General features: G+C 38.0%; 1 protein-coding gene across 1 annotated transcript; it reads right to left on the reverse strand.

Moving 5' to 3' along the window:
- Positions 1-1,055: 1,055 nt before the first annotated feature.
- Positions 1,056-20,500, reverse strand: LOC116265235 (9-cis-epoxycarotenoid dioxygenase NCED1, chloroplastic-like). Its single transcript, XM_031645794.1, has 4 exons — positions 20,116-20,500; positions 2,604-2,683; positions 1,793-2,490; positions 1,056-1,311 (listed from the first exon to the last, which is right to left on the reverse strand). The coding sequence occupies exons 1-4, from the start codon at positions 20,498-20,500 to the stop codon at positions 1,056-1,058; spliced, it is 1,419 nt and encodes a 472-aa protein (XP_031501654.1).
- Between the last annotated feature and the right edge of the window lie 559 nt (positions 20,501-21,059).

The following is a 21,059-nucleotide window of genomic DNA, read 5'->3' on the forward strand; positions in this document are numbered from 1 at the left end:
GTCAACATGTATTGAAGCTGAATGAGGGAATTTTTGAATTTTTTAAAAAAGTAATAGACGTTTTAAACCTTTTATCATTTTAAAAAGTCTTTTTTTTTTATTTTAACGAGAGTATTTTGGTCATTGCATACAGAGACGTAGACATAACCAGCTTTTCCTTCCCTCTACCTATTGCCCTTGACAAGTGTCATGGGTTGTCCTTGGCAAGTGCCATGGGGAAAGAGAATGTAAGAGAGTTACCTGCACGAATGTACAATGTATAGCTTCAATGGTTAAATGCCATATCTTTTAAGGATTCTGTTTCTTTATCAGTCTTCTTACAATTACTTGTTCCTTGATTTATCAATACTATGAGTTATTCCCGAGGGGATTGTGGATGGTGTCGGGATGGTGAACAATCCATCTTTGTTTTGATCTATGTTTTGATCTATAAGAATGTCCTATATTACAAAGAAGAGACACTAATATGAAAGTTGAAACATAAAGGAGCCACTCTAAAGCACTGACCTGATACTATGATGGATGGGAGACAGGGAAAATGTATAAGCTTCAGCCTTTTTGTTAGACGGTAGGATGAAATATTCTTTCTGCTCATCCAACATCAATTGAATTGAAAATAGAGTTAGTACCTCAAAATTACCACTGACAATTTTAAATTTTAAATGTATTTGTTATCGAAACTGTACTTTGGAATGAGGCTGGTGTGCCTTTCCCTTAATCACTTAAAAGAAAACTTGCATTTTGATTATTTGTTGATGATAGTTCAGTGGGTTTCATTTGTATAAGGCAAATAAGTAAAAATTATCTTGGCAATCAAACACGCCAACAACAAGTGACCAACCTTTAGTATTACAAGCCACGCACATTAATATTCCTGTGCAATTATTCTTTGTGTTCTTTTGTGTGATATAATAGATACATAACCACACGAACTAACTTATCAGTGTATGTATAAAATACCACTTCCAAATTTTATTATCGTCATTTCCAGTTCTTCTGCTTTCTCAGATCCTTTTCACTGACAAAGAGGCCATGAAAGCCCAATTTTAATATCGTCATTTCCAATTCTTCTGCTTTCTCAGATCCTTTTCACTGACAAAGAGGCCATGAAAGCCGTAAGGCACTCTCTGTGGAAGCTTAACGGATGCCACAATGTCGAGAGTGGGGGACTTGGCATCCATCACCACAAACCTCGACTCCCCGCTTCCTTCATCATGTGTATAAGTTAACACATAGCTGTCATCTTCGTCGCCGTCTTCCTCTTTCCCCACAAAAAATGGCTCCCCTGCAAAGCATCTTTCTCCGAAACTCCTGCACACCACCAAATTTGTTACTTTTAACAATGCCAGATCTATCTAGTCAACGCGTAAAAGCTTCGAACAAAATTATTCTATCTTTTGATCCACCAATTTCGTTGTAGGGACCATATACAGTATTAAATTAATAATTGCAGTCGGTATGATATTTTATAAGATGGCACCGGTGCCCATGGAATCGATTAAACATGGTTATTTAAAGATTTATTTTGTCGGACTATTTTGTGTCCTATGTAGAACATCTATTTCAAAAGTTGAATACAGGACTTGTGAAGGAAATATCTAAATTAGTAGTATTATTATTAATATTGTTATTTAGTTGATTCACATCCAAAAAATAACAACTTAAGGTGACAATTTCACATTCTAAAAAAAGAAATCAAATTGGATGAACTCGACTTTTCAATGTATTTTTTATAATTACCTTTTCAGTTTTCATTGTGTTTTTAAAAGAAAAGATTGAAGATCTGATGTACCTAGCCGCTACCGCACAATCATTCCCACCAGCCTGAACGAAGTCCAGTTTGACGATGCCTGAGAATTTGCCGTTAGAGTCTCCCTTCGCCATGAATGTGTAGCGGTTCTTTCTGCCCAGGAACTTGGGGTTGATCACCTCGAACTCCAAGCTCCTCGCCGTTAGTGGCTTCCTCCCCACCAACTTCCCTTCCCTGACATTGATCCGCACCATCTCCACGCAGCAATGCAGCAGATCCCTCCTCATCTCAAGCAGGTAATCCACCGGCACGATGTTCGCAGCCACCAACACCACCTCCTCCCCTCCCTTCTCGTCCCACGCGTTCACCGAGTGAACGAAGTTGAATCCCGGCACCTCAACCCACTTCATCTCCGACTCGTAGGTGGCGTAGCGTGAGATTATCCCCACGCGTGTGACTTTTGCGACATCATATTTCAACGGCACTCCCAATCCTGTAAATATTGCCAGTGGTTTCATGACAATCTGTGTGTCGGAGAAGATAGCGTACCGCTCGGTGATGGCCAAGTCGTGTACAAAAGAAGGCTGCCGGAGGGAGAAGATAGGGACGTCCAGTTGTTTCTTCCCGTCGACTCCTATTCTGAAGTAGGTGAGAAACGGAGGGATCGGGCCGTAACGGAAGGCAAAGACCTCACAGGTGGCAGGGTCTACCTTGTTGAATCTTAAGCAGTGGAACGGCGTCTGTGAAGTAGGTCCACCACCAGCAGCGTGTCAAATGCAAGACCTGTGAGCAAGAGAGGAAGAAAGAAACAAGAGAGAAATTGATTTTGGGGGTTTGCTTCTGAGAGACGCACAGTTGATTTCTCAACATTATAGTTAGATGAATAGAGGCTGGGCTTTATAGACCGCCTCTCAGGATTTCCCCAAATCCCAGCTACGGTTATGGCATGAAGATTTATGGTAAGAATTAAAACGAAAACTTTAATATTTGATTTATTTCCTGTTTTAATTCCATAACTGCAGGATCTCCTTTGCAGTTATAGAGGGAAAGGGATCGGGCTCAAGGCCACTACCCAACATCTCCCACTTGGCCATGAGACCGACAGTTTGCTTTCACTTTATGTGGGTTTTCTGTTTCTAAGTTACGAGGTTTTCCATCATTGGTTTGTCCATCGTAACTTTTCAAATATATCTCAACCTCATATGGGCTATATGCTTGGTAATCAAGTCTTCGGATATTCCCTTGGTAAGGGGATCTGCTACCATGTCATTGGTAGGCATGTATTCAACTGAGATTTCATTTTTCTCAATCATTTCATGAACATAATGGTATTTCACCATTATATGTTTACTCTTCGAGCTCAGAGCTCCATTTTTCATAAGTGATATTGCTGCTTGATTATCACAATATAGTTGAACTGGTTCATGATCAAGATCTAATTTCAAGTCTTTCAAGAACCGATTTATCTAGACAGCAAATGTGGTAGCAACATTACATGCTACATATTCTGCTTCTTGTGTATGTTGAGCAACACATCCCTATTTCTTACAGGACCAGGCTATCGCTCCACCTCCAAAGAGGAATACATAACCAGATGTAGACTTACTATCATCTTTGCATCCTGCAAAATCCGCATCTGAATAGCCAACTAAGGTAAGCTCATCAGCTTGGTAAGACAATTTTAGTCCCTTTGTTCATTTAATATACCGAAAAATCCTTTTGACTGCTTGCCAATGTGGCCATCCAGGATTACTTTGATAACGACTTACCAGACCGATAGGAAAACTTACGTCAGGTCTGGTACACAACATTAGATACATTAGACTACCAACAGCCTGTGCATAAGGAACATGTAATTTCTGTTGTTCTTCTCCAGGACAATCGTTCCTGCTTAGATTTGCTCCTTTAGCTATAGGGGTTCCGATTGGTTTGCAATCTTGCATTCGAAACTTCTTTAAGATATAATCAATATATCGTTCTTGGCTCAAACTTAGAATTCTTGAGTCTCTATCTCGAGTGATCTTTATTCCTAATATGTATGAAGCTTCACCCAAGTCCTTCATTTTGAAGTTTTTGTTCAGCCAAGTCTTCGTTTTGACAATCATGTCGTTATCATTTCCAGTTAGTAATATGTCATCAACATATAATGATAGAATACAGAAAAGGCTCCTACTTTTTCAAACATACACACAGTGATCCAGTTGGTTTGCAACGAACCCAAGTTTTGTAATTGCTTTGTGAAAAACAAAATACCATTGTCTAGGAGACTGTTTCAGTCCATACAACGATTTATTCAACTTGTATACTTTGTCTTCTTTTTCCTTGATGACATATCCTGATGGTTGAGTCATATATATAGTTTCTTTCAACTCACCATTCAGAAAAGCAGTCTTTACATCCATCTGACAAATATCTAAGTCATAGAATGCCGCAATAGCCAAAATTATTCTGATTGAAGCAAACTTTGCAACCGGCGAATAGGTCTCTGAATAATCAATTCCTTCCTTTTGGGAAAAATCTTTTGGTCTGCTTGCGAACAGCCTACTGTTGCTCGATCAAGCACCAAAGCTGAATATCATGCTCTAGTGTCCTGTTCCTCTAAGGTTTTATGGCTCACATTTTAACTTCAGGAATTAAATATCACTATGCTGCATGTCCTTCGTTTCTGGTGTGATAACATCAATGCTGCCTCTCTCTCTACCAATCATGTATTTCATAATCGAAGCAAGCATATTGAGATCGACGTCCATTTTGTTCGAAATCACACCGCAAAGAATAATCTTCGAATTCACTCCTAGTGTTGATCAGCTGGCTGACATTCTCACCAAGCCTCTTGCTCAAACTACTTTTGATAATCTTAGATTCAAGCTTAACGCTCTTTCCCGAGCATTCATCTTGCAGGGGGGTAGTAAACCACATCATGATGCACTCGGCAACAACACAACCAGCTCCAAGATTGTCGCTAGAAGAGTGTTATCACCCCAATTTTTTCAAAAAAAAAAGGCCATTAATTGATTATGTGGATTTAAAACAAATTTGCAACTATTCGATTCAAAATGAATTTCTAAACCTAAGTTTCGGTCCAAATCTAGCATTTCAAACTCAAATCCAATTATCAAATCCTAATTAGATCCAAAATCCAACTTTAGATCCAAATCGAGAATTCCAAAACTCTTCCCTCTTAAATTCAAATCTTAAATTCAAATTTTGAATTTTGGCTCTAAAACTTTTCCCTCATGAATTCAAATCTTGAATTTGAATTTCAAATTTTGGTGCCAAACTCCCTATAAATACCCCCACAATCCTCCCTCTTGAGCATGGTCTAACCCTTGGGAAATTTCTAATGACTCTTCATTTGAAGATTTGCATCTCTTTCCATTTCTTCCTTCTCATTCTTCTTCTTTTTCTCCAACTTTGGGAGAAAGCTTCATCAAGCTACAACTCTTCAAAGGAGCATGAAGATGTCTTGGAGGTCTCCTCTTCATCATCTTGGAGCTTCATTCAAGTTGAGTCTAAGATCATTACAAGCAAATTGTGATCATTTTTCTCCAAAATTATTCTCATTAGAGGTATGTAATCAACATCTTTTTCATTTCTTTCCTTCATTTTCTCCCTTCTTCATCTCCTCATAGCCACAAGATAGCCATAAAATCTATATTTTAGAGTCAAGAGGTTATTCTTAAGGGCACTAAGGGCATGAGAAGGTAAAACAATCTTTCATTTCATGATTAAATCATGCACTTTCTTTTCTTGGATGTAGCCTTGTTTCGGTTTCTTTTGTTTTCTCTCATCTTCATCTTCTCATTGCCATATGAGATAGCTCTCAATCTCTATTTTAGAGTCACGAGGTTATACTCGAGTGCACCGGGATCATGATAAGATGAGATGATATTTTATTTTATTATTGAATTAAACTCTCTTTCTTTCTTTGAATATTGTTTTATTTTAAGATATTGTCCATGCATAGTTATTTGATTTTTTCTATCTATACGTGAATGCATGGTGAGAATGAGAGTGTGGTTTGGGACTCTTTATTCTTGTGCTAATTTTTGAGGTTGAGACTTGTTCAACCCGGGTAAAACCCTCACGAAAATGTACATATTAATATGCATTTGCAAGTCATTTTGTGTTAGTTTCCTTTTGACCATCCCATTACGAACCCTACGGTCGTATGGTTTGATCTTCTTCCATACCCAACGGTCGAAGTAGCATATTCTCTTGTAACAAACAAAATGATAATATTCTACATTTATATATAAATCATATTTTACAAAAGATTTTCAAAAGCAAATACTCTCTCTAATGTAGCTATGGAGACTTAGCTTAGGCTCTTGCATGAGTCCAAGCTCTCCTTTGGCCTACATCAAACTTGAAGTCTATTATTTTTCATTTCTTGACTATTAATCTCATGAAGATATGTATATATACATGTTATATGCATATATTTACACATGATGATTTTCCCTTCTCTCTTTTCATGTTTCCACATTTTATTTTATAAATTTTCATATACATATGAATGCATATATACATGTGTTCAATTATATATAAACATATATATATATATATATATATATATATATATATATATATATATATATATATATATATATATATATATATATATATATATATATATATATATATATATCTGTGTGTGTGGAGAGCCATTCGATTGAGGGACGGGGGAGCACGAGCCGATCTGTCTAGCCGATTGGGTCGCCTTGACAAGTAGCACCTGGGTAGGCGCCAGTGCTGACTCAGTGTGCGCGTAGATAAGGAAAGTGAAATCCCGGTGGGGGAAGGGGAGGTCGCTGTCATGTCACGTCACGTCATGTGCAAGAACGTCGTGAGACAGTTCGGTTCCTATCTACCATTGGTGCTAAAGGGAGAACTGCGAGGAGCCAACCCTAGTACGAGAGGACTGGGTTGGGCCAACCTATATGTGTGTGTGTATGTATTCCTCTTGTTCTTTCTCTTTTTATTTAAGTTTAAGACTTCATCTTCAAAAGCTTATACAAATATGTATACATCAATATAGAGAATATATATCTTCTCCTATTTCAAAATCTTCTATCTAGTGATCTTTGAAGTCCCTTTCTCTTTCTCTCGTTATTTTTATGAGAGTATTTGACCTCTTCCATCCTTTTTAGCATTTTTCTCTCATGATTTTTAAAATCTACCGACTTTACTAAGACCAAAAATCAAGTAATGACCCAATATTAGATTCATGCTTGATGGTCTACAACCCCAATCTATTTTCAAAAACTTTTCCTTCAGATATATGATATTTGTCAAAACAAAAACCTTAGATGTATGTTATGGTATGAATGCTCTTAGATAAATGTTATGGTAGAAATGAATGATTTTTCTTTTCAATCATATAGGATCAATGTATTCATGGATTCTCACCCACTTAATTTCACTTATGATCACAAGCACATCTCTAAAAGAACTTAAGCGAGATGAGATGGAGCTATAAGTGGGTGGTAACTGAATTAGAACAAAACATCAAACCTACTTAAAGTCTTAGGAGAACACCAAAGTGATTCCCAAAATGATTCTCCAAGCTTTCCAAATGATATTCATAAAGATTTCTCAATTCTAGTTTTCCTCAAAATGTTTCACATTCTGAAGTAATTCTTCAAAAATTTGAAACATCAAACTTTCAATATTCTTCTACACTGCATATAGAAAAGATGTTTAAGCCAAAATGAAATGCATCAATAATAAGCATAGCCCTTGGGTTGATTACCCCCGGTAAAGGCTCCAGGAACGGTCAATCCTCGTTCCGACGGGCGAGTCCCTTTCTTTCCTATTTCAAAACAAAAATCTCATTTTTTCTGGAGCACTCCAAATACCAAAAATTTTGGGAATGTGAATAGATGGCGACCGTGATGGGACCAGTCATCGTTTGGCTATGATTGTAATTGATACATTTCCACAAACTTGAACATCTCATATATTGCCAATGATAAAGCATGTCCCTATTTTGTTCTTGACCCAATTGGCACTTTTGCTTTGTGATTGTGTTTGATTTCTTACACATAAGACTAATTGAGGAGGATCATTCATGTTCACTTAGATCTAGTATCAAATACAACCTTCTTCAATTTAAGAGTTGTTTGAAAACAATGTTTGCTCTTCTATTTATTTCAATCGTCATGTTAAGCAACATTGCATTAGAGATAACCGACTTTACATGGTTGCTCATATTTTAAAAATCCCCAATACCTATTTGTCTCGGTCATCATGTTGTCGGGCTTGGTCTTAGGCGGTAGCATGAGACTAAGCCTTATAATTAGACTACACCTTGGGTGGGACAGCCCCCTCGTTAGTACCATGAGTGGTAACTTGTGGTATATCGACGAGTGTCCAAGAAGAAGTTGATAAATCTTACCCTCCGTTGCCAAATGAAGGAGTCTATGCTTGTACTAAGCCTCTTGGCTAAGGTATATTGGCATATCTTATATGAAATAATTACACTCAATCAAACCAAATTCAATTAGGGTCCTATGCTCATTTTCTAATATACGCATGACAGAGGTGGCCTTAGAAATGACTAGATGTTTATCATCGTGTGATGATTGCATGTGTGTCTTCCATACAACATTTGATCAATTTGATAATTTTACATTTCATCTTCTTCATTTAAATCAATGTCTTCTTCGATCATCTCTATATAATCTTCAACATGATCACACCATAAGCTCATGATTTAACCCTACTATCTAAATGACATTGATTTTTCAAATACTTTCATTCAGCAAATCCATTTTCAGAATTACTTCAAGGTCAACATTTTATCATACTATGTCAACCTCTCATCTATTCATTGGTCCAACCTCATATTATTAAACATGATAGCCAGTTATTGGCTTAATTACCAACTTTGCTTGACTTAGGTCATACATTATTTTTCTTCATAATTCTCTATCCTCAATACTCATAGGGTATATTTCTTTGTATTTTACTACTTCCATAATTTGGAACATCGATTGCTCTTTGTCAATCCATCATTTATTTGTCCGGAATCATATTCTCGAACGTGACTTTGCTTGACAATTTTCTAGCGTCAACACCCCTGGTATATCTTTCTTCCTATTTTATTACTTTCATGATTTTATTGGGCTATCATTTATTCCAAATTGAATGCAAATCTTTGCCGTATTCAAGTATACTCTATTTTCAATCATCAGACGTGCATGAATCAAACATCATGTATTGATAAATTGCTCATAAGTCACTTTATCATCCTATATTATCAACATGATATCTTGCTATGAGAATCACTAGTTACTGATCATATTTCTACAATAAATTTCTTTCATTCAAGCTTTGTTTCAATTGCGTGTCAAAATTTTTTTATATCCAAGTGCAGACACGTGATATTACCTTTCACCCTTACATATTAATTTTTATACATTTGAGGTAATTTCCGTTCTTTTTTCCGCCTCAAGCTGAGTTTGTGATCAATACGTGCTTGACTCGGGTCATACATTCATTGTTTTCTCACTTATATTTAGCCCAAATTTTTTTTACCTTCAATGCATATGGAGTGTCTTTCTTCCCATTTTACTTCTTCCATGATTTTATTGGGTCATCGTTTATTCCAAAATTTTTGCTAACGCTCCGATTATATTCTATTTTCAATCATCAGACATTTGATTTTTGACTTATTCATTCACCCTTGTTGAATCTATATCTTCACGAATCGAACGTCATATATTTATACTCTACTTGAGATTTAATCATTTCAAATCTAAGATTCTCTGTTTTCCTACATTATCTTGATATCTCACCATGAGAATAACCATCTACCGATCATATTTTTATAACAAATTTCTTTTCTACCAACTTTCTCTCAATTTCTTCTCTTTAAAGACAACAGAAATTCTTGCATATCAAAGTTCATTCATATATCATTACCTTGCACCCTTATTTTCCTATTAGTGGAACATATATCCCCTTTATATAATTTTGCTCATATCTTATTTGATTGAGGCAATTTCCATTACTTTCTTAAGACATCAACCATATATCTTCTATCTAACATTCTGAATCAGATCCTATCTTTTACCACTCATGGAAATTACTATTACTGGGGCATTTTTTTTATATTTCGAGACATTTCAAAATTGCTTTTGAGATACACATTTTTCTTGCACAATCATCATTGTTCATAGAAAAGGGATCATATCCCAATCAAATCAATTCTGTTGTTAAGTTAAAGATTTGATCAAACGCAATCCGGCCACTAGGCTCGGAGCCTTTTAAAGTTAGCTCAACCATGTCGTTAGACAAGAGAATTTTATGGAGCAAGCGCAACCCAAACACTAGTTTGGGGAATTTTAACAAGATTAAAATCCACCCTTAGGTGAAAACAAAAATTTCACCAAAAGACACTCCAGGTGATAAGAAGTTTTCTTGTCACAACCAATTAAGGAACAATAGGATTTCATTCCTTGCTTCAATAGAGGTATTCAAGGAGATGAAGGTTCTTTCCTGGCATCACCACTTGATATCGAGCAACCCATTCAGGAAAGGAGTAAAAACCTGAAATTATGGACAAAAGAGCAACCCATGCAGGCAAGAAGTTAAACCTGCACTGCAAGCCAAAGCAACCCATGCAGGTAAAGGGGTTAGACCTGCACTGCTAGCCAAAGCAACCCATGCAGGTAAAGGAGTTAAACCTGCACTACAAGCCAAAGCAACCCACACAGGTAGAGGGGTTAAACCTGCACTGCAAGCCAAAGCAACCCATGCAGGTAAATGGGTTACACCTGTACTGCAAGCCAACGCACCCCACAAAGGTAAGGGATTGAACATGCAAGCCAACACAACCAACACAAGTAAGGGGTTAGACTTGCACTTCAATCTAATGCAACCCACGTAGGTAAGGGGTTAAAGTCGCAATGCAAGTCGAGACAATCCATTCAGGGGTGTTAAACCTGAATTTGAAATTGGCAAACCCACTCAGGCAAGGGGTTAAACCTGCAACGTTAGCTCAAACAACTCATTCAGGTAAAGGGATAAAACGTGAAATGCAGTTCCAACATTTTTAATCTTATTAGCCAAAATATTAGTCACTCAAAATTTGGGGTGCTTATCTTTGACACTAAGCACGACAAATGTCGGCTTAGTAGCAAAGAGGGGCATCAGCTATCGCCCCAATTTTTTTTTAAAAAAATGCTATTATTTTATTATTTAGATTTAAAACAAATTTGTGACTATTCGATCCAAAATGAATTTCTAAACGTAAGTTTAGGTCCAAATCTAGCATTTCAAACTCAAAATCCAATTATCAAATCCAAATTAGATCCAAAATCCAACTTTAGATCCAAATCAGGAATTCCAAAGCTCTTCCCTCTTGAATTCAAAACTTAAATTCGAATTTTGAATTTTGGCTCAAAAACTTTTCCCTCTTGATTTCAAATCTTGAATTCGAATTTCAAATTTTGGCTCCAAACTCCCTATAAATACCTCGACAGTCCTCCCTCTTGAGCATGGCTAAACCCTTGGGGATTTTCTAATTACTCTTCAATTGAAGATTTGCATTTCTTTCCATTTCTTCCTTCTCATTCTTCTTCTTTTTCTCCAACTTTGGGAGAAATCTTCATCAAGCTACAACTCTTCAAAGGAGCATGAAGATCTCTTGGAGGTCTCCTTTTCATCATCTTGGAGCTTCATTCAAGTTGAGTCTAAGATCATTACAAGCAAAGGGTGATCATTTTTCCCCAAAATTATTCTCATTAGAGGTCTGTAATCATCATCTTTCTCATTTCTTTCCATCATTTTCTCCCTTCTTCATCTCCCCATAGCCACACGATAGCCATAAAATCTATATTTTAGAGTCAAGAGGCTATTCTTAAGGACACCGAGGGCATGAGAAGGTGAAACAATCTTTTATTTCATTATTAAATCATGCTCTTTCTTTTCTTGGATGTAGCCTTGTTTCGGTTTCTTTTGTTTTCTCTCATCTTCATCTCCTCATGGCCATATGAGATAGCTCTCGATCTCTATTTTAGAGTCACGAGGTTATACTCGAGTGAACCGGGAGCATGAGAAGATGAGATGATATTTTATTTTACTATTGAATCAAACTCTCTTTCTTTCCTTGAATATTGCTTTATTTCAAGGTATTGTCCTTGCATAGTTATTTGATTTTTCCTATTTATACGTGAATGCATGGTGAGAATGAGAGCGTGGTTTGGGACTCTTTATTCTTGTGCTAATTCCCCGAAAATGTACATATTAATATGCATTTGCATATCATTTTGCGTTAGTTTCCTTTTGACCATCCATTTAGAAACCCTAATGAGCATCTTATTGTATAGTTTGATCTTCTTCCATACCCGACGGTGGAAGTAGCAAATTCCCTTGTGACAAACCAAATAATAACATTCTATGTTTATATATAAATCATATTTTGCAAATGATTTTCAAAAGCAAATACCTTCTCTAATGTAGCTATGGAGACTTAGCTTAGGCTCTTGCATGAGTCCAAGCTCCCCTCCGGCCTACATCAAAATTGAAGTCGGTTATTTTTCATTTCTTGATTTTTAATCTCATGTAGATATGTATGTATATATATGTTATATGCATATATGTGCACATGATGATTTTTTTTTTCTCTCTCTATGTTTTCACATTTTATTTTACAAATTTTCATATACATATGAATGCATATATACATGTGTTCAATTTTCTCTTTCTAATATATATATATATATATATATATATATATATATATATATATATATACATATGTGTGTGTGTGTGTGTATTCCTCTTGTTCTTTCTCTCTCTATTTAAGTTTAAGACTTCATCTTTAAAAGGTTATACAAATATGTATACATTCATATAGAGAATATATATCTCCTCCTATTTCAAAATCTTCTATCTAGTGATCTTTGAAGTCTCTTTCTCTTTCTCTCATTATTTTTGTGAGTATTTCACATCTTCCATCCTTTTTAACATTTTCCTCTCATGATTTTTTATGTTTACCGACTTCACTTAGGCTAAAATTCAAGTAATGACCCAATCTTGGATTCATGCTTGATGGTCTACAACCTCAATCTATTTTCAAAAACTTTTTCTTCTTATATATAATATTCATCAAAACAAAAACCTTAGATGTATGTTATGGTAGGAAGAATCTTAGATCAAACTTATGGTAGAAATGAATGATTTTTCTTTTCAATCATATATGATCAATGTATTCATGGATTCTCACCCAATTAATTTCACTTATGATCACAAGCATATCTCTAAAAGAACTTAAACGAGATCAGATGAAACTCTAACTAGGTGGTTACCGAATTGGAGCAAAACCTCAAACGTACTTAAAGTCTTAAGAGAACACCAAAGTGATTCCCAAAATGATTCTCCAAGCTTTGCAAATGATATTTACAAAGATTTTCCAATTCTAGTTTTCCTCAAAATGGTTCACATTCTCAAGCAATTCTTCAAAAATTTGAAACACCAAACTTTCAATATTCTTCCACACAACATGTAGAAAATATGTTTAAGCAAAAATGAAATGCATCAATAATAAACATAGCCCTTGGGTTGATTACTCCCGGTAAAGGCATCGGGAACGGTCAATCCTCGTACCGACGGGCGAGTCCCTTTCTTTCCTATTTCAAAACAAAAATCTCATTTGTTCTAGAGCACTCAAAATACCAAAAATTTTGGGGATACGAACAAAAAGATAACACTCAAACCACTAAAATTGCATCTGGAGGAGATCATGCTCATGCCAACAACATCAGACCCAAAATTATAGCTAACAGAGATCATGCCCATACCAAAGATAACGACGATCTTAGTATGGCAATGATCTTAGAAAAAGAAGAAACATATGATCTTGTAAATAAATCAAACCCCAAGAAATGTGGAACTGATAAACATGCAAATTGAATATAAATGAAATCTCTTCTCGTGTGAAAAATAACAAGAAAGAGATATTTCCTATCTTGGATGTAGACTAAAAGTCAAACCACATTAAACCATGTAACCTGAAACCTATCAACCTCTTCAGTCAACTCTTCATCTTTTTGTTTTTTGTTTACTAGTAGCCACAAGAGGATTGTCCACACTTTTGGATCCCAACATCCCTGTGTCTTTTAATAGATTCAAAATATATTTTATTTGACATAAAAACACACCTTTATATGAGTGTGCTATCTCAATACCCAGAAAATACATCAACTTTCCTAGATCATTGATCTCAAACTTGGCATGAAGTGTACTTTTTACCACTTGAATCAATTGTATGTCATCTCCTATCACTATGATATCATCAGCGTAGATCAATAATAACATAGTGCCCCTATTAATACAATATATGAGCAAGGTTTAGTCAGTTGTGTGGTGTTTGAATCCCATTTCAATAAGGACACTACTGAACTTCAAAAATCATGAGTGATGAGATTGTTTTAAGTTATATATTGATTTTTGAAGCTTACAATCCTTTCCAGTGCCATGAGTGTAACCTGGTGGAGGATTCATGTAGACTTCCTCTTCTAATTCTTCATGAAGAGTTGTTCTACACATCAATTTTTATTTGCAGCCACAAATAGTAAAATTCATGTGAGGAAGTCATTTTGGCAACCAGAGCAAAGGTCTTAGTGAAGTCGATTCATTCTCTCTATGTATACCCTTTTGCAATGAGTCTTGCCTTGTATCGTTCGATTGATCCATCACTGTTAAATTTGGTTTTATATATCTAATGACATCCAACTACAGTCTTTCCAAGGGGTAGCTGCATCATGGTCCAAGATTTATTTTTTTCTAATGCTTTCAACTCCTCATTCACAATGGCTTGCCACTTAGAATCTTTGCGTGCTTCCTCACATGATGACGGTACACCGTGAGCACATGCACTTGCCATACATGCTCTATAGCCCAGTTTTGACACATGATTCATCACTTTTCTTTGTGTTCCCTCCCATTGAATCATGGAACAAACGGTGTTGAAGGAGGGCAGTGGTGATATCATTAAAATTTGATTCCTAAATTGTTCATAATCAGGCCCTAAACTAGCGAGAAGCTTAAATACTTTGTCTTCTTCAAAGGGCACTTGGGAGATATCATCAGTAGGTTGGCAATATTGCTGCAGTTCGTCGAACATCCCACGCAATGTCCCAACATACATGTTGAATGACTTATCTTCACGATTAAAAGTCTAAATTTCTTGCTGTAGTTCATACACTCTAGCAAGGTTGTATTAATTTCCATACAGTTCACTGCATACCAAATTTCTTTTGCGGTGTTCCGATACATGTGACCCCTGGAGATCTCAGGAACCATGGAATTTAACAACCAGCCAATAACAGTGTCATTTTCTGATTCCCATCTCTAAAACACAGGATCTGATGGGTCGGGCTGTTTGTATTTTCCAGTATTATACCCGAATTTTGACTTCCCACTTAAAAATAACTTCACAGATTTGGACCAGCTTAGATAATCCGTACCCGTAAAAGGCTTAGTAACTTCCATACCCATTACAGATTTGGACCAGCTTAGATAATCCGTACCCAAGCCATTTTATAAAACGAGATTGGTAACATCATTGTCATTGATGCTGGTTTTTCCCAATCTCATGAAGACATTATGTTACTTTTGGGGAAAAAGGAAAAAAGGAGACAGCCTTGCGTTAGTCTGACACGATAGATCGATTCATCTATCAATCCATTCATTTGCCATTTTCTTTTCAGCAACCAGTTGTCTTCTAAAGGGATCAAGATGAAAAGCTATGTCAAGAAATAACACGCTCTTACCCGTAAAAGGCTTAGTAACTTCCATACAGCTTAGATAATGGCCCAACGCCCAGGCTTATTCTCTGCCGATAGGTCATGCATCAATTTAGAAAGGACTGGAGATATATCTTTTTTGAATTAGTCAAACTCAGATGTTTGCAAGGCCAGCTCTTGATGAATCATATGCAAGACAAATACGTATCTTTCATTGAAGATAAGACTCATATCTTATGGATATTTTTTCTCAAAAATAAAAGTTGAAGTTTTCTCAAGATTTTTCAAGAATTCTACGACATGGTGCACACTCAATATGGAGTTAAAATAAAAGAAAAAAACTATAATCTGATAATGGAGGGGAATATGTAAATTAAAAATTTGAAGAGTCATGAAAAGAAAAGGGATACAACCCCCATACACTTGTACTGGCACCCCTCAACAAAATATATGTGCAGAGAGAAAAAAATATACAGCTCCTTACTATTTCCCATTCTTGGATGATCTATATGAACAATCCTTAATGTTTTTGGGCAGATGCCATGGGTACTGCCTATTACCTTACCAACAGAATTTCAAGCTCGATAATTGAAAATTAGGTTCCGTTAGAACTTCTTTTACAAAGATCTATTTGTATTCGACATCTAAAGGTATTTGGATGCAAGTGTTTTGTGCACATATAGGAAAAGTTTAGAAAATAAAATTGAAAAACACACCTTGAAATGCATTTTCCTTGGTTATTCCAGCAGAAAGAAGAGATACAAGTGCTTTGATTCTAGCTAAAAAAATATGTTTGTGACTAGTGACATCAAGTTCTTTGAGAGTGAACCTTTCTATGAAGTACCAAGTCAGGGGGAGACCAAATGTTTGGCAGATGATCCAGCTCTCAGCAATTCACTTCGATTAGTTGATATTTTTGAAAGCACTATCACCAGTGACCAAAATCAACTACTTGCTAGTAATCCTACTAGGATTTAAAAATGAAAACCTAAGCAGTGCTGCTCAACCATCTTCAATAAGCAAAACAAATTCTGAAATGAACTCCCAAAACCAAGTTGTGGAACAAAACCAAGCAACCAATCAACACCTTAGGTGATCAATATATACTTCTAAACCACCATCTAAATTGATTGAATTTTATACCTACTTATCATCTCAACATAATCACACCATGGTTAAATTCCTCACCCTTGACAACATCTTATGTCCTATGTTTTAAATGTCTACTCTCACCAAGAGCCCAAAACCTATGATGAAGCTATGAAGGAAGACCTGGCAGAATTAAAAAAAATTCAGACTTGGGACTTAGTTTCACTGCTGAAAGGAAAAAAGAAAGTCATCGGGTGTAAATGGGTGGACATGAAAAAACACCACAGTGATGGAACCATTAACCGTTTTAAGGCATGTCGAGTAGCAAAAGTGTTTGCTCAGCATTGATTATTACAAAATTAAAAATTTTTTCCCTTGGAACTGATTTTCATATCATTGTGCATTGGATCATTTATTGCTTCCTTCTTTTAAACTTCAACCATGTTTCTTCCATATTTGACTTGATCCAAGAACATAAATTGATTTTGCAAGATTGGCATGAATAACAGATGAGCAGGATCGGAAACCTTATTCTAACGTGCCCCTTTGATCCAATCTCCATTTTAATGACATTTAATAGTTCCTTAAGATGATCAAACCTTGGTCCTGGCAATGGCTTAGTGAAAATATCAGCTAACTGTTTTTTCTGACTGAACTCAATTTTATTGTCTGCCACCTTCTCTTTGACAAAATGATTGTCAATTTCTAGGTGCTTCGTTTGTGCATGGAATACTGGATTTGCCGCCAAATATGTTGCTCCAATGTTGTTGCACCACAAAATTGGTTTTTCCTTAAACTGAATTTCTAGATCTTTCATCAAGTTATCTAGCCACATCACTTCTGAAAGGTCTCCTGAAATAGCCTTGTACTCTTCCTCTGTGCTAGATTTTGCCACTGTCTATTGTTTGGTAGATCTCCAAAATATGACATTGCATCCAATTTTTGTAACATAACCACTAGTGGATCTTTGGTCATCTAAGCACCTAGCCAAATCTGTGTGAAAGTAAGCAGATAAAATGAAATAATTATATTTTGATATTTCAAATCAATGCTGCATGGTACCTTTAAGATATCGTAAAGTCTTTTTGACACGAGTCCAATGAGAAGTAGGCTTGTGCATGAATTGGGAAGCTTTATTTACTGCAAAAGTATAACCTATGTCTGTGAAAGTAACAAACTGAAGTGCCCCCACTATATGCATGCACTGAGTTTTAATGTCAAATTTTTCACCATCTTGTTTAAATAGTGTAACATTTGGAGAAGCAGGCGTAACACAAGATTTTGCGTTCTCCATGTTTGCTCGCCTTAAAATATCTATGATATATTTTCCCTACAAGAGAAAAAAATGCTAATGGACCCATCTATAATATTGAGGCATGGAGTGTAGACAATGAAATGATTTGGGGAATTCCACTTGATAAGACCCAAGTCAACAAAAGCATTTTGTGAATGAACTATAAAAGTTGTGTTATATATAAGCCTCAGCAGAGCAAACGCCAACCGACTTGGGCAGTCTAATTTAATTTCTTTTTTTTTAAAGAATAGTGAGGCATCGGGCTCCCCTTTGACCAGGGGAAAGGCTGATGCCTCCCCTTACTCCAATCCCTCTCCCTAGCCGGCGGCACAGATCAGCTGTCCATTTAATTAAAAATGTTGGAGCCATAATAACTAAAAATACCTTCCTCTTTTTTTAACATATAGTAACTTAAGAAGCATTGTTGGGGTATGCACAATCATCAACCTTTCTATTGATCAGATTTTTTTTAGCAAAAAAAAAAAAGTAACATTTGAAACCATTAAAGAAACACACCTTATAAAATGTGAGCTTAGTATTAGATTTTCACATTTTTTTCAATTCTATAAGTTTTGATAGCCAATATATATTAAAATTTAACAACTCTGACTAAAAAACCAAAATGATATATACAATTTAGTCCCTGCTCGATGCCAAATGTTATCAGATAACTAAAATTTAACATAGTATCACTAAAAATAGTTGTCAAACTAACATTATCCATGGTGAAAATGTTTTTAATTTTAGGTATTGAATGTCTGCTATATAGTAGGATTCTCTCTCTCTCTCTCTCTCTTTCTCTCTCTCTCTCTCTCTCTCTCTCTCTCTCTCTGGCTTTCAGGTGCTCCCCGTGCTTGCATGCTTCCAGCCCCCGTCACCACCGCTTTCTCCCCTACCGGCACTCTCCACCTTCACCGCCAATTTCTCTCTAACCGGCGACGCCCACCACAATCATACAGTCCCCAAGCACCGCTCTCTTTGTTCCTCTCTCACTCGCTCTCGGGTGCTCCCTATGCTTGCGTGCTTTCAGCCCCCCTCACCACTGCTCGCTCCCCTGCCAGCGCTCTCCACCTTCACCGCCAATTTCTCTCCAGCCAGCGATGCCCACCACCATCGTCATGTTCCCAAGCACTGGTCCACCTTGCAGCACCACCCCACCACTCGCAGCACCGTCGTTTGACTGTTTGTAGTGTTGCCTGAGTGCCTGGTGACCGGTGCCTCCACCGTTTCTGCAACCCGTATTTTCCCTCATTGTTTCTCTCACCAGTGACCTCTCCTGTCGAAGGGCTCAGGTTGATATATGATGCAGGTGGTGAGACGGTGTCATTGAATCAACATTTTCTATGGTTCCAGCATACGGTGGAGCCCTTCGTCCTTTGCCACGGCTAGTGCTTGCGGGGCTGGTTTGACGTCTACCTTTTGGCAGAATTTACTGCAGCGGCATTGCTATGGCCCTGTTGGGCAGTTTTTCAACTTCGGCAGCCTGAGTTCCTTTGGCTGGAGCTGTTTTTCCCTTGAGCTTGGTAATGTTTGAGGCTGCCTATTAACAGTTTGACACAATGTCTTCTTATCAGTTGTATTGAGAATGCTCGAGCAGTGAAGGGCAACTATTTGGTGTTACCGGTAGTGGTATTGGTGTTCTAGTGTTGATGCAGCATTGGCAGTATTCGTGGGTCAGCTTTGGCTTTTTGAGGGTTTCTTTTGCTACTCGGTCCTCCTTCAGTGCCTTGGTCTCACGTTGCATTAAGTTGTGCCTCACCAACTTGTGGGGCCGTGCTCAGCTTAGGCTTTGAGCGGGTCTGAAGGCAGCTACCCTTGGCAGTGGGTGGACACACATGTGTTCTTGGCATCATTACTTTTGACCCACCTCTTTTTTCTTACTCACGATTGTGTTGGCCATCCGGAGGCTTCTTCTTTTTTCTTCGCTGCGGTGCGTCTTGGCCCCCGTCTTTGCCCATAGAGAGGGTGAGGGGCCTGGGAAAGTCAGGTGACATGACCACCCTCCCTCCTCCTCCACCTTCGCGGCCGCTGCACGAGGCATGGGTTGGTGGTCCCAGTCTTTGTGGTATTCGGCCAGGTAACGGCCTTCCCCCTTAATCGCTTGCTTTGTCGTGTTGCTGTCAGTTTTCTTTGCTCGCCTGAGGGGGCCCATCAGGCTTTGGCTTTATCATTCAGTTGGCAGTCTACCATCTTCAATTGTGTTTTTGCCAGCTCGCTTCAGCTACTTGATGCTTGCAGCCTCTTCCAAGCATTCCTCCCAACCGCACGCTGTGAGTTTCTCCTATTGCAGATGGGTGACTGTTCCTTGTGGCTGAGGCACCCCAAGGTGGTCTCTGTTGGTCGGGCGAACCCCTCAGCTTTGTGTCCCCTCTTCTCATCTTGCTTCCAGGCTTCGTCACCTCCGCCATCCGAGCTCCCGCCCTTGCTTCCCTCACTGTTGGAGCCGACCTTGCCTACTCGATGGAGCCCTGCTTGCTCTCCGCCGCGCTTCCCTGAAGTACCCTGCATTTCCCTTCCTTTTTCTCCTTTGAGGGCTGGCGGTTCGCGCTCGTCTACCTCTAGATGCCCCGACCCAATGCTGCTAGTCACTCCATCTGCTCTTGGCGACATCCGGTCTTTTGTGCCTACAGTCGGCCACCGGGCCGTTGGATAGTTTGCCACCTTGTGCGCCGGTGGTCCCGCCTTCTTCAGTCTCCCCTGCTTATTTGTGTGCCCCCGTGCTCCTGTCGTCTGAAGGTCACCCCCTTGAGGCCATTATTGTTGTTCACTCTTCTTCGACTGCGGCTTCAGTTGCCTTGGCTTCTATCCATGGATCACCCGCAGTCAGCTCATTCCTCTCCACTGCCTTTACCTTGCTTTTCAACCTTGTAACCAGCACCCCTTTGCCCCCGCTACCAACAAAAACCACCTCCTTCGCCCAACTGCTCCGGTCCTCTTCTGTTTGCATTGACTGAAGTATTTCCACCTAGCTGCATTCCCTGCTTGCTTTGCTCCCTACACTCAGTCGCAGCTGCCTTTACACCCCTGCCTTTTTGCCTCTTTCCCCCACTAGCCTTCCCTCCCCCACATCCCTTATGTTGGCACTGCTTTCCCCACTCTGTGTTTCAGTTCTGCATCCAACCCTGTTACTCCATCCTCTCTTTCTTCTCCTGCTCGGTTGCCTGGTCCC

This window comes from Nymphaea colorata, chromosome 12, assembly GCF_008831285.2.
Source record: "Nymphaea colorata isolate Beijing-Zhang1983 chromosome 12, ASM883128v2, whole genome shotgun sequence".
NCBI classification, from domain to species: domain Eukaryota; kingdom Viridiplantae; phylum Streptophyta; class Magnoliopsida; order Nymphaeales; family Nymphaeaceae; genus Nymphaea; species Nymphaea colorata.